Source organism: Rhamphochromis longiceps, linkage group LG16 (genome assembly GCF_057381845.1).
Source record: "Rhamphochromis longiceps isolate RC_006_pf linkage group LG16, R_longiceps_female_GT1.1, whole genome shotgun sequence".
NCBI lineage: Eukaryota > Metazoa > Chordata > Actinopteri > Cichliformes > Cichlidae > Rhamphochromis > Rhamphochromis longiceps.
This window is the reverse complement of record NC_140572.1, coordinates 37,584,326-37,599,018: the sequence shown is the minus strand read 5'-3', so window position 1 is coordinate 37,599,018 and position 14,693 is coordinate 37,584,326. Positions and strand designations below refer to the sequence as shown.

Sequence of the window (14,693 nt, the reverse complement as noted above, 5' to 3'; positions counted from 1 at the left end):
CCAGGATCTCTGCTTCAGGCGCACATAAAGCATACAGACATATAGTCTGACTCTTCTTTTGCAAAATAAAATGGACCAATTAACTCAAATGACTATATTTGATTAAGAATTTGATGTGGCCAGAGATTAGAGGTGTGAAACGTGAGAGGATACTGCAGGAGACGTGGGAATCACTTTCATTTCGTGGCCAATCGAACATTCCTGAAGAATTTTCTAATCGTCTTCACTTCCCGCAGTGTAATTAAAAAAAACCTTAATCACCAAATGAACACATTCAAATTCATTGCAGCAGAGTTTATGTTGCTGTAGCTTCACATCTGTAACTGGGCTCTACAGGTTGCATATATAAAACATGAATGGCGTTTTCAGGTAGACAGTGAGGAAAATGTGGCGCTTCCTGATGATTTTAAGCCAAAACACTGACATGACCTGCTCGGACCGGGTTCAGCAGAAGGTACCGCCCGGCGGGATCCAGCTCGGTTAAAAGAAACCATCTTTGCCACGATGAAGACTTCAGGCTCCACATTAATCCTAATCCACGGTGCGCCCCTCTGGTTGGAGGGACGCTGTCCGGCTCGAGGACACCGCGGTTTTTAGCGAGAAGCGAATCGATGCAGGAGCGTGAAAGTGAGCGAAAGCGGACGGGAGCTGTGGTGACGAGGATCAAAAACCCCGCCAAACAACGTCCACGTGTGCGTCTGTGGGCTCAAACACACCGCTCACAGAAGGATCGAGTACCAAACTCCCCCCAGCGCCGAACGAGAGGCGAGACGAGAAAGATCAAAGCAAGTACAATAAATTAAATCACTGTTGTTGTTTTTGCCCCCCCAAACCACAAAAATCAAAAGAAATAATGAAGTAGTTCGAAGAAGAGGAATCACACTACTTTACTACCTAAGATTTAATCAGGAAAGCATGAAGCTCTAGACTTGTACAAACAAAACATACAGCGTTTTTTTGTTCAGTGGACAGGGTTTGACACAAACTAAAACACAATAAATACTCTGAGGAACAAAAGATAAGGTTTTTCTCTTTATCTGCTAAAAGGACACTAAAAAAAAAAAAAAAGGCAGGTCCGTCTGGCAGACTCACTCCGAAGGGGACAGGGCAACCCTTTGGGATTTAAAAAAACTAAAATAATAAGAGAGAGAGCGGAGGGGAGGCTTTCCATCCACAGTGGCCGCCCTTCCCCTTCGTACTTATGGCACTACAGCAACTCCCCATCCACGTTTTATCATCTCGTTCATTCTTTGATTCTTCTTTTCGTTACCCTGAACATTAACTCCCCCTAAAGGTACCTGTTCGACACAGCTGGGTTTTTTAACTCATCACGTCCAAAGGTTTTCATGTCAGTTTGTCTGTTCGTTTCATTTTTTGTCAGCTTAAAGTGCAACAGTGCTTTTGTTCTCTCGTCCGGCCTCCTCCCGGTGAGCCCCGCCCACCCACGTCACGGGTTAGCGGGATCGGGGTTCGCGCTGGTCTCGCTCGTCACGCTGGTGGCACTGGCGACGCTCGGCTCCTCCACTTCCTCCTCCTCCTCTTCTTCCTCTTCCTCCCCCTCTTCTGTCACTTCTCCCACATCCAGCACCTCGACTTCGTCGTCATCCTCTCCGTCCAGCTCTTCTTCCAGCATCTCCACCTTGGCCGCCTCCCCTTTCTCTGCCGTCGCCGCCTCGTCTCGCTCCTCTCCCGCTTTCTGCTGCTCTTTCCGCTCCTCCTTCTCGTCAGCCGCCTTCTCTCTCTGCTGGTAGAGGGCCGTCTTCAGCGGCTTGAACAGGTCTTCCTCGTAGACCTTGAGGATGGCCTCGCACACGAAGCGGTACTGGCTCTGAAAAGAAAAGCGGAGGCAGAGTTTAAGCTTTTAAAGTTTACAGCGTCGGAGAGCAAGCGGACGGTGCTGCGTACGCACAGGTGTCTGTATCATCATGGCCCGCTGATCTCTCATGGTCTTGACAATTTCTAGAGGATACACCGGCTGACCGCACTCCATCAGACACAGTGCCGTCTCCATGGTGATCAGAACGCCCGTCCGACCAATCCCAGCGCTGGAAAAAAATCAAGAAAGATCATTTGATTGTTAATAACACACACTAATTATTTAACGAAGTAACAAAAATCTCTGTAAGGAGCAAATAAGCTAAATTCCAACAATTCTGAGACTTTATGGATATCATTTGTGCGCTATATTGTCACGGTACTGCCCACGCTGTGAAGGAGGCGGGACTTAAGGTATAACAAATTGCCCTGAAGGAAGTAATGAGGAGCAGGTGAGAGGTGTTCAAACATTTGAGACCTGGGAAAGGAGAGAAATCATTTTCTGGTAACGGAAACTGGAACTTTTCTTGGAAGTAAACCTGTTTGGAAGAGTCACTCGTTTCACTACATCCATCGTTTCCAGCTCAGACAGGTTAACTTTTATCCTGTAATCTTTGGCTCGCCATGGTCACATGGTTCACACAGAATGGCCGTACCTGCAGTGCACCACCATTGGCTGGTCCTGTCCAGCCCGTTTGGTCCGTACGAGAGCCACAAAGTCCAGGAAATCAGTGGAGTCGTCGGGAACGCCGTGGTCGGGCCAAGCCACGTACTGAATCTGAGTGATTTCCCTCTTTTGCTCGCTCTGAACACACACACACACACACACACACGCACACACACACACACACACGCACACACAGAAAATAAAGATCATCAGTGGACGAGCAGTGCTGGATTCTGGAGATGCAGATACAGTAAAGATGTTTGAGATGTGCACACGCTGATGAGTAATGGGATCAGAATTCCTGACAGGCAGTGAAAATTGTGCCGTGGGCCCGCTCTGCAAACTCAGACCTACGGTGTAACGTCAGTCTGATCCACAGAGCTTCAGCCTTTCGACCTACAGGACCCGAGGCTACCCTCCCAACACCAGACGCCACCGGACACTCCCAAGGTCCTGCATCCAGGATTCTCCGGCTGGCTGGAGCAACGGTGTAAATACAACACGTTTAAAAGGGGAAGTTAGACACGGCTCGACTCCGCAGCAGTGACGCTGCTCTGCTGCATGTGCTGCAGACCGCGAGCGTTACAGACGACATCAGATCTGCTCTGCTGAACAAACACCGATGATACAGTCGTCTGATTACCCCGGGGCTCATTTTTCTGCAACGTCTTTACACCAATACATCAACAGCCAGCCGATACTAGCCCGACTACAAATGCTCCTTTATGTTTTTATGTAATCTTTTACACAAAGACTTCTTCTTCATGATGGAGGGCACTGAAGACCAACTGAGGGTATTCACCCTGACCTCAGTGAAGACCTAAAGCTCACAAAGAATTCCTCACTTTCAAATGTCAACCACACTCACGCCAAAACAAGGAATTGTATTTTATGTGGGAGACCGCTAAGCATGTTTCACTGAGCTCTGCATCCTGGGGGTACACAACACAGAACCCTGTTTGTGTAATTATGTTATGAAACGGGTAGAGCGAAGAAGTAACAGCAGTTTAATTCTTTTTACTCTGCTGGACACATTTGGTAAATCACATCTTATGAAAACATTTTTTAGTGTCTCTATTAGACACTGAATAAACACAAGAGATCTTCTCTCTTTTATCGATTCATCAGGGACAAGAAAAATACAAAAAAAGGTCCAACCATGATGGAAAAATCGAAGTTGGTAGGATTTAAACCCCACGGGATCACCGTGACACACAAACACACACCCTGCAGAAGAAACCAAGCACTGACCACCGTTTCTTGTGCGAATCAGAGCCGCTGTGTTCCTCTTTAATACTGCCTCGCCGTATCGCCATGGTAACACATCTATCTCCATAGCAACAATCACAGGCAGAGGAGAATGCTAATTGGCTCCTCTTATAGCCGTATACTTTAAAGGTCACGCTGCGCGGACCGCACGCAGGAAAGCGATCGGGAAAAACAGACAGCTGATCCGGCACGAAAGCTCGCCGTTTGGACGCTACGTTTACACATCACACATGTTACACGCAGCAAACAAACAAAAGCCTTCGGTTTACTTATTCATACCAACTTTATATATCAACTCCCCGAACAGTGCCCATTTAACAGGAGACAATACAGCAGCATGTGGTTTACTAAAGGGGATCCATCATCCTTTTTTTACCGTTTCCATGGCGAATGCTCATATTAAACAATCGGTGAGGTCACACAAATAATGCCTGTGAGCCAAAAGTTTCATTTCTTGCAGGTTTTTCTGTTCTTGGGTCTGTATGACGTCACCGAGAGTGGACGTCCAGGCGCAGAAGCCCCGCCCACCTCCCATGTGTGTGTGTCGCTGCACTTAAAAAGCCTGGGCTCATGCTTCACTCTGCATCTCTGGCACATTCAGAGGCACCTCCTTCAAAAAGAGGCACACGAACAGCTGGGTCAGCTGATTTGTAGCACTGAATACCCCAAACTGGCCTCCCCCTCCTCTTCCTCACAGGGAGATCAAGGCGGGATCTGCTGTGCTCATTTCCAGAAAGATATCTGTTTACTTGGAGTCAGAGGAGCTTTGGAGAAATCCGTTGGTTCGTGTTCCTCATTCTTTTCAAACCATCCTCCTTAAGATTAAAAGATAAGAACAGAGGAGTAGGTGGAGCCAGAGCGGGGTGTGGATGACCATATTAAGAATATCTATGCTCTCTGACATCATCAGAGTGATGAAAACAAACCCACAAACCTGCCAGAGGCGAGGCTGCCGGACACTGGCGCCACCGGGCCCTCTGACCAGCACCAGCAGACACAGGTGAAGTGTCTCGCCCAAGGACACAACGACCGAGACTTATTTGTTCTAGTATTCGTTTTATTTGTTTTTTGAAATGACCATAAAAAATATAATAAATGAAAGTATCAAACAAAGAATCTAGTTAAAGGGGGTGGTTCTGTTTTGCTCTCAGGCCGCCGTGGCTCGTTCTGGCGCCCGTGCTGTACTCTGGCTGTGTGTGGTTTAAAAGCATGAAAGAACTAAAAGTGCGCCGCAGCACGCCGCAGCACGCCGCAGCACGCCGAAGGCTTCGACGCCACGATCGAACCGAACTTACGTCCCCGTTCTTCAAACCATCCTCATCCCACTCTCTGTTCCTCTGCTCTCCGTCTTTCTCCTTTTCTGCAATGTGGCCGACTGGAGTGTTTGGGTTGTCGTGGCAACCAGATCCCAATATGTGGCCCGCGTGCTGCAGCGGGAGCCAGAAAAAGAACAGCCCACACTGGTCACTATGGCAACACACCTCCTCGGGGTCCTTCGACAGCTCATCCTTCCTGAGATGCGGTTCCCTCTCTGAGATTGGACCCGGAGTCTTCCTCTGGGGCGCCCTCGCCCGCCTGGGTCATCGGCTTTACTTTCTGATGTGATCTGGCTGTGTGTGTGTGTGTGTGTGTGTGTGTGTGTGTGTGTGTGTGTGTGTGTGTGTGTGAGTTTACCGGTGTGTGTGTGTGTGTGAGAGAGTGTGTGAGTTTACCGGTGTGTGTGTGAGGGTCATCTCCCGGACCAGGAAGGCAGAGTTGCCCTCTTCATTGTGGCACGTGATTTTAAAGTCTCCGTATGTGGCGCTGTTGTCAGGGTTGGGCCAGTACTGGTGACACTTCACCTGTAAACACATCAAACACCTTATGACTCTCAGCATCTACCCATCGCGTCCTCGCCGTTACATTTCAAACCATTAAACATGTCCAGTTTCTCCAATTTCTCATCCCTGGATGTAAACTGTAGATCGAGTCCAGAGATTTTTTATCTGCACCGTGTCTGGAAGCTTCGTTGTTACGTAATGTTGTGTTAAGGATTACTTCTTTCCAAAACTAACAACGGCTTGAGCTGCAGAGAAGTCTGCAGCGTGTGAGACTTTGCAGACTTTTGTAAATAATTAAATATACTGAGGCATTACGACGCAGCTCGACCAGACGCCTCAGCGTCGTAAGCTGTGCCGCTTACCGGCGAAACGTTAAATTCAAACGGCTCTTTCTAACAGTACATTTTCAGTTTCCTGCCCTCGTCCTTGAAGAGATCTTTTACATACCCGCCCCCTCTCGACCTGGGTGGTCAGCATGACCACCATGGATGAGCCCTGCTCCCACGTCATCTGCCAGAAGTCGGGGCAGGTGTTGGGCAGCGGGCCCTGGCACGCGATGTAGCGGTTTATCAGGCTGGACGCAGGAATCTCCATCTACACAGGACGACACACACACACACACACACACATCAGAGGTTCAGGTTAAAGAAGCAGAGACTGCATTAGATTTGCATCTTACTCCAACTTATTTTGTTGTTTTTTTGGATCAGCGCTTGTCCCAATACAACATGTCATTAACTACACTTTCTAGCTAACAGAGAATAAATGAATGGTCATTTTCCATGAGCGTCCCAACTCTATCAAATCAAATAACAGTCAAATTATCCCAGGTCTTTATCAGATTACCTACAGCCCCTGAATTAATAATGACACTGATGAGAAGCTGGATTTGTTCATGCTGATTAGACGGCGAGGAAGCAGGGCCTGTGTCCTTCACGCCAAACAACTACCGATCACAGAGTGAACAAGGCTTTAAAATGCCGCCCTTCACACTGAAACACTGTTTGCAAAGGTTGTCGTGTTTGCTGCAGGGAACAAACCTCCAGTAGGTCTGAGAAGGCATGACATGAACAGACAGAGCCACCCACAGGAAGGAGATTCAATTCATTAAAATATTACGCTCTTATATTAAATTCTTACCAAGAAGCACCTGTTCTCTGTTTGTAACCCTCTTCTACACGCAAGCTGCCGTTAGCTTTGAAAAATAAAGGCCTGGCGGGCCGATACCACAGCCTGCCATGTGGCAGAGCCAGCCCAAGAAGTCTGCGCTCCAGTTTCAGTTACTTAGCATAACTACCAGATGATGGGTGCAGCTTTCCAGGATTCACTGACAAACTAGCACTCAAGCCCCTCGTCCAAATATGGCCACAAGGACCCAAACTCACGGCTCCGAAACTGGAGCAGCGTGTGATATGATAGTCCTGTTCAAATGCACCGGCTGCGATTCAGCATCAGTGTAACAGAGCATCACGCAAGCAAAACTGCAGACATTAAAGATAACTCACATTGATGTAATTTGCATTGATGTAATCATCTGTGCTTTTCAGAATGACGCGGGTGGCATCATCTGTCGGGAGAGACGAACAAGAGAAGGGGGTCAGATTAGGCAAAGAAAAACAGCAACAAGTCCAAACTGTGTCTTTAATGCATGTTTGCATTTAAGGAGGATTTTATCCTTTGTTCTCGGGTCGTTACTTTGTTACTTCTGTTAAAAGTTGTTGGAAAAAGTCAGAAAATAGAAGTCGAGGGGAAATGATGAGAAAAAGGAGAAAGTTAGCGAGCATAGCGCTGTGGGGTCACGTACAGGGAGAGATGTCTCTGTAGCGATTTTTGGAAACGTTCTGAGGTAATTTGGCACACAGCATCGTCATCCCCGGCCTCTTCCTGTACAGTTGCTGCAAGACAAGGAACACAAATATCAGCATTTGTCTTTGTTTTGTGCGTTTTTATGTATTATAAATTTTAAAAGCGCATAAATCAGGAACGTGGAGGAAAGAATTAATCAACAAAATATTTTAAAATAAATGACAAACCACCGACTCGAGCCTGCAGTTTCACGTGTGCGTGAGCGTGTGAACTTTTTTCGTGTCCTTCTTACATCAAACTGTGCCAGTATGGCTCCGCCGCCCAGGCCTTCCTTCAGTGCGACCATAGAGTCTCTCAAAGCATGCTGGTCTAGCTGGGCCGGGTCCTGAGGGGATTTCTCAGGGATGTACTGAAAATCTGGCTCTGGATCCACCTTCTCCTCCACCACGTCATAGATGGCTGAGCAGGAGAGGAGAGGAAAACAAACTGTGACAGGAATCTATGAGCTTTTCCATCTGACACATATACAGATCACCGCTGCTAAGATTAAACAAAGTTCACAATAATGAGCTCAGCTTACATCCCTGTAAGGCAAAGGCTCTAATCTTGGATCCGCATGAAAGTGGTTGTGTCGAGCATGCGGCTCAAACCACGAGCTGCTCAAATCTGTCCTTTGCAGGAAGCAGCCAATCAGGAATGAGGAAGAGGAGGAAGAGGAGTCCAAACAGCTCGTTTAAGACAGTAGATAAAGGACTTACAGAGGACACGTTAACGCTCAACTGTAAGTCGTGCAAAGCTACACTAGTAGAGCCCAAGAATAAAAACATGGAGTTAAACAACAAACTTTTAAATACAACAAAACTCGAGCACAAAGAGAACACGTGTCCTCTGTGTGTAAATACTTACAGTCCAACATTTCAACAGCAAAACTGAATAACGTAAAGACTTCGATGGACTCTTCTATCTGCTTTGATCTGTTTCTGACCCACACACCAAACAGTTTCTCTGTTTCATCATCTTTAAGAGCACTTCTCCCCGCTTCGCTGATTAAAGGAGACGCTTCAGCACGAGTCTATGTGGTGAACACACATACGGCCGAGACGTACGGATACCACCACGTGCGGCTTCGCAGATCTCGTTTCCACCAGTTTCTGACCACATTTCATTTTCAGGAGTGTGCTGCACCATGTGTTAATACGTTAAACTCAGCCTGTAAAACACTTCATTCGAATGTTTACGGTCCTTAAATTAAAACCGGCCGCACCGCACAAACTGCAAGTCTCATCAGGAGCAAATATTCAAACCCAGGAAGTGGCAGAAGAAGCTCACTAGCATACAAAGACACTCTGAAGGTTAAAGCCTGAAGAAAATATATGAGCTACTCACATACCTACAGTACTAGTGTTCGAGAGTACTTACAGTTTATACGTGTACAAATATCCTCTAAAAATCTGATCTTTCATTACTTTCTGTAAAGGCCTAAGTACCAGAAGTTTGCCTGTCAGTGTAAACGATCAGACATGACATCATGACCACCTGCCTGATATTGTGCTGGTTCCCATTTTGCTGTGGTAACCGCACCAAGATGTTAGCAACAGATACCTGTGAGGCCTGTGAGCTGTGAGGTGGGATTCATCAGACCAGGACACCTCCTTGCATTGCTCTGTGGTTCATTTCTGACGCTCACATGTCCGTTGCTGGCGTTTCCGGTGGTGAACAGGGGTCAGCATGGGCACCCCGACTGGTCTGGAGCTCAGCACACAGCAAACTCTGATGCTCGGTGTATTCTAACACCTTTCTATCAGAACCAGCATCAACTTTTTCTGCTGTTTGATCGAACCACACGGGTCAGCCTTTGCTCATCCGTGACCGTTGGCCACTCATGACCCTGTCGCTGATGCACACTGACCCCTGGGGGACACCCTGGGAATACCCCACAGGAGCTGAGGTTCTGGAGATGCTCTGACCCAGTTTGGCCTTTTGTCAAATCCTTACACTCGACCATTTTTCCTCCTAACATCAACTTTGAGGACAAAATATTCACTTCCTCCCTGATATATCCCGCCCACTAGCAGATGGCATGATGAAGAGATAGGTGTTATTCACCTCAGCTGTCAGCGGTCAGGATGTTACACCTGATCAGTGTTTAATGCACTGGGCACTCTAACAACCACTCACCATTAGGTCTGACCAATAGGATGAGCTCCCCGGAGTGGTTCTCACAGCTGGCCTTGATGAACATGACTACCTGGTCATGGGTGTGGTCAGAGATGTCCCGCCCATTAATCAGGACTACCTGGTCGCCCTCGTTAAGGCGAGGCACACAGAGGTCAGCCTGAAGAGGAGAAAGAGAAGAAACAAATAAGATAGCTGAAGTTTTGTGTTTCTGGACGTTTTATACTAAAGTCAGCATCAATCTGACTCCACCACGGAGACCTCAGAGAGTTTGGCGGCTGAAGACGTGTTTTTATGAGTGAGAGGAAAAAATGTGCAACTCACTAGAGTGTAAAGACAAATGAGGTTCTTGTTGACTTACTGAGGTTCCCGGAGCCACTCTAGACACAATGATGGGCATTTTCTGGTCAGCTCCACCCTGCAGACACACACACACACGTTAACAGCGTCTTACACAAACGTCCTTTTTATATTTAGGGTCGAGTTAACATTTGGGAAAGCAGTGCGGATGTGTCCGCGTGCTTACAGATGACGTGCCCACGGGCAAAGGTTTACACCAGGCATAGAAATAAGCTAGAAAAACACAAGTCAGACTGAGCGGCTGCAGGAGAGATAAAAGGTGGCGAGGGGAGTTTTCACTCCCGTCTCCTCAGCTCTCACCTTGACATTGAAGCCGAAGCGTCCGTGTTCATCCGGTCTCATCTTGATCAGGACCAAGTTATCGTGAGGGACTACTCCGTTCAGCTGGAAGAACACAAGTCATCACGTCAACATCACGGATCAGCACATTGTCAAACAACAGCTCCGAGCGCTTAGACTTTAACAGCGGCCGATCCTGTAAGCTTAATAGATTCATTCTCTTTCCTGTTACACGAGTACAACTGCAAATACATTACAATACAGACGGCTATAAATGCACCACAGTACACCAGAATAAAGTGGTTCACTTCAGCCCAACTTTTCTTGCATTTTTAGCACAAACGTCACTTTTTAAAAAATGTAACCAGTAAATTCAAGTCTGAAACACATAAAAAGAATGAAACAGAATGAGAAACTTCAACAGGTGTCATAATATTTGCAGGTATATGTCACCGTTTCCAAATCATTTAAAACCACCTCTAAGGTTTAGTCCCTTTTACACATACGTCCAAGCAGAGCGTGCCGCCTTCTTTCATCCTCATTTTGCCAGATTTAGAGACTCATAGAAGAAATAAGTCTTGGGACCAAAGACAGCAACGACCCCGCCTTTTTAATATGATGCCAGTAGATGCTTAACAGCCAAAACAATGAGCTAAAAGACTCTAAACAGCTTAGAAAGATTATATAAAAACGGCACAAATATAAAATACTCGGGGATTTCTCTTCATCTATTCAGATATTCAAACATCTAGAATCAGACGACTTCTGAAGCTAACACAGTTTCCATTTACTTGTACAGAAACTGTTGCAGTTTTTTTTTATGACGCCTTCGTACTGACCGTGGTCTTGTCGGCATTGACGGGAACGTCATACATCTCATTGAGGTGATTGTCCAGCAGGCTTTGCTGGGAGTGGGCCTGGATGATCTGGCTCAGGGTCTTCCTGCTCAGCTGCTTGGGCGGGAGAGCTGGAGGCTGGCCATCCACCCCATCTGGAGACCTGAGGGAGGCAAACGGCGGGAGGAAGAAGAAGAAAGCAGCAATAAAGCAAAAATGAAGGCGAGATGACAGCGAGAAACACGTTTCAAAGTCCTTTGTGTCGCCATTTGTTACGATACCGTTAGTAACACAGGATTTGTGAAGCCTGTGAAGCTGCTGTGAGCGCTCGAGGACGGACAGCAAAGCCACAAACATGCATTCATGATAACTACACAACAATGGTCTTCCTCTTTGTTAAAGAGGTGGAGTGAAGACAAATGGAGAAAAGCAGGCGAGGAGACCGTGAGAGACAGGGAGGCTTAATAGCACTGTGTTAGTCACAATGCATTAACCTCGATAAAAGGGCTGCTGGAGGAAGGAAAACATCCCCCCTCCATCATCCCGACAATAAAGAAGCAGTCGGCGTGTACGGCGAATCAGCAGCCAGGTGAGGCTTGTCTGCATCCACGCGTGTGCACTGCTGCGTACGGGCGCTCCTCGGGGGCAGAAGCACAAGTCAAAGAGCATTGCCTTTGTTTTGGCTTCTGCTACCACTGTCACTTTGTCTCTTAAACACACGAATGCAAACTAACATTTATTATGGGTCAAAACCGGGTCAGGCTTTCAGAGAGAGAGAGGGCAGCGCGCAGCAGGCCTGAGCCGAGGCTGCACATCATCCTGCATTATGCATCTGCTCGGCGCGACAGCCACAACCTTAGGCCAGCCCCGGGATGAGGACACGGCTAAGCCCTGCTTTTTAGCTTTCCTTCTATCAAATACTTCCATACTGGATCTATGTTTATCGCTCGATAAATTTTTGAAAGCACGGTGTAAGAGGGAACCAAATGAGTGTGCAGTGACAGAAAAATCATATGCGGGTACACGAGAGGGCTAAAAGGAGCTGCAATAAAGAAAAATGTTGCTTTAGAAACCACAAAAAGACAAATTTAAGACCTGTTTCAGTGCACACCCAGTTTTTATTTTCCAACTAAATAATTCACCAAAGCCTGCCTTTGCTTTGAATTCAGAGAAAAGAGTTTGATTACAGCACAGAAAATAATTTATTATGACAACTTTCATTTAGATGCACCAGCACATAATTTGGGTGCACGCGAAAACAACGCCACGCCTTCTGGCACTGCAGCGAGAAGTCTGCGTGTGCAGCGCCGCGCTGTTGTAAAGAGGATGACCCAATCGACGTTTAATCCGACAATAACAAACGAAAGAAAATCCACCGTGTCATAAACTCCCAGCTCCGGCCAAAGGCATAATCACGCCAGGCTTTTTCCCTGACGCTGTCAAGGAAATAAAGACACTGCAATTAAAAATAAGGATCCCTCCAGTGTACTGTGGTTAGCTAAACAGATCATTTTCAACTTCACGCCACTAGAAAACAGAACATTGGGGCTTTTTTTAAAGGGCGTGGTGACAAAAAGCAGAATCTCCTTTTAGTTTAACTGGAGGAAAATCTCCAACGCGTAATGCCGAGGAGTGATCCACCTGAAAACACGCAAGCAATGCTGCAAATATTCACTCGAAAAGGCAGAATTTATTTGATAAATTATATCAAAGCCAAACCACAGCGGTTCCAACCAGCGGCTGATATCAAAAAGTGATTCATGGTTGAGGTTCATAACCACTGAAGCTGAAAGACGTACTTAAAAACATTTCTTCTAATGGTTAGCGTCCCAATTCTCTTCTGCACAGTTGCAGAAAACATTCACAGCAAAAGGAACGTGGCTAATACTAAGTATAGCGCTGTGATTAAAACTGATAGATGTGCTTCTGAACAACTGTAGCTGAAAATAGAACAGATTTTAAAACAACGCTAACGCTTTGTAAGAATTCGACCTTCAACTGAGCGTGCAACGTCACAGCAATTTTTGAAATGATATTTACCTATATGGACTCAAAGCTGGGTAGACTAACACTAACAACCGTTACAGGAAACAAAGGAATTGTACTGGAAGCTCATTTAAGTAGAACCTCGTGTATGTTACATTGTAACTAAATTTAAATAATGCATTCAAATAATTCCAAATACTTCACAGGCAGCATTATAAAGTGTAATCAAAATAATTCACCAGGTTTAATATTATCAGTGAATTCATAGCTTTTATATATTCTCTAAACCGTGATGTGTTTTGCTTTTAACCTGAACAGGTAACATGGATCATGAATGTCTCTTACTCACGGACCTGAGGTGCTTTGACACTAAATGTGAAGACTTGTTTTCATCAGGAAAGACTAAAGTCTGAAGGGTTAAACATGCAAACTCCAAAATAAAGCATCTGAGGTTCACCTCATAAAACGCTGTTTTGGCCTGTTTTTATTTCCACTACCACGATGGACGAAGCACACAATAACAGAGAGGGAGGAAGGGAGAGCAGGTGATTATGTCATGTTCTGGCTCCGTAACAGAGCGATGAGCCACTGACTTGGCGTGTTCGTCTGCGTGTGCAGCTTTGTAGGCAGAGGAACTACCACTTAAATGTTACTTAACCATCCTGACGTCCAACTGAGACATCCATCTCTCCTACCAGCTCGATGCAAGATTTCAGACGCCGAAGCAGCCGTGTGGAACTTTATTAAACGACTCGAGGAATATTTCACAGTGTGAGAGCATTTTAAGGAGATCCAGAAAGCACAGATACACGCGCACACAGACACACACGCGCGTGCTAATTCCTAGTTCAGCCCTGTTGCACAAGCGCTCCGCCCTGCTATGCGCTATAAACACATTTTACGGGCTGTTTTTCAAAGGGTTCATCTTTCCACTGGGGCCAGCTAAGTGACACTGGGAGGGTGTGAACTGTCGGGAGAAGCCACAGACACCGACAGGCAGACTAAAAACAAAAGCTGCCAACTCAGCAGTACTCTCAGACTAAATCTGATGAGTAAAATGTAAATTAAAGGGTGTCTGTGTTCGGGGGACGCTCTATTTACGAAGCAGTCAAATTATGATCCAACCACCGCTCTGCCACCGAGTCCAAAGCTGATGTTTGCTGCCCAAATACAAAGAGCTTGAAGAAACGTGAGTGGGACGTGCGTTAAAGGAGAAGGAGACGACTTACGGTGTGGAGTCCAGGCTGATGCTGTTAGCCTGCGTGGACGACGCCGACTTGTGATTGGAGGAGAAGACGGGCAGGCTGGGTGAAGCGTGGATCACGTGATCCACCAGGTGGCCGACCGACGACGGCCGTAGTCGCGTGCCTTCTTGGACAAACAGCGAGTTCCTGACAAACAAACAGACGCAGACACACAGTGTTCAAGGGCAGCGATGGAAACGTGACCCCAAACGCATCATTCGTTTATTTACCAGCAAGACGTTCAGATTTAAAGCTCGTGATCTTTACAATTTAACTCTTTTTACATTCGCGTCTGGATTTATGTCAGCTGTAAGGCTGCAAGGAGGCATTGCTTATTAAAACATCCAGATTTGACACTTTAATGACGCTCTGCCTTCATCTGATTCATAACAGATGCTGAACAACTGGAAGATTATTCACCTGCTCTCTGTCATCT

General features: G+C 46.5%; 1 protein-coding gene across 1 annotated transcript in view; it reads right to left on the bottom strand.

Moving 5' to 3' along the window:
- Positions 1-1,024: 1,024 nt before the first annotated feature.
- Positions 1,025-14,693, bottom strand: part of ptpn4a (protein tyrosine phosphatase non-receptor type 4a) — a 69,817-nt gene continuing 56,148 nt past the window's right edge. Inside the window, exons 15-27 of the mRNA XM_085383954.1 lie at positions 14,243-14,404; positions 11,031-11,190; positions 10,213-10,296; positions 9,914-9,970; positions 9,556-9,712; positions 7,670-7,836; positions 7,376-7,466; positions 7,077-7,138; positions 6,019-6,165; positions 5,464-5,592; positions 2,472-2,620; positions 1,910-2,045; positions 1,025-1,828 (exon numbers count right to left, since the gene is read on the bottom strand). Of these exons, the coding sequence (XP_085240080.1) occupies positions 1,448-1,828; positions 1,910-2,045; positions 2,472-2,620; positions 5,464-5,592; positions 6,019-6,165; positions 7,077-7,138; positions 7,376-7,466; positions 7,670-7,836; positions 9,556-9,712; positions 9,914-9,970; positions 10,213-10,296; positions 11,031-11,190; positions 14,243-14,404 (1,882 nt within the window). The 3' untranslated portion in view covers positions 1,025-1,447. The remainder of the gene's footprint in view (positions 1,829-1,909; positions 2,046-2,471; positions 2,621-5,463; positions 5,593-6,018; positions 6,166-7,076; positions 7,139-7,375; positions 7,467-7,669; positions 7,837-9,555; positions 9,713-9,913; positions 9,971-10,212; positions 10,297-11,030; positions 11,191-14,242; positions 14,405-14,693) is intronic.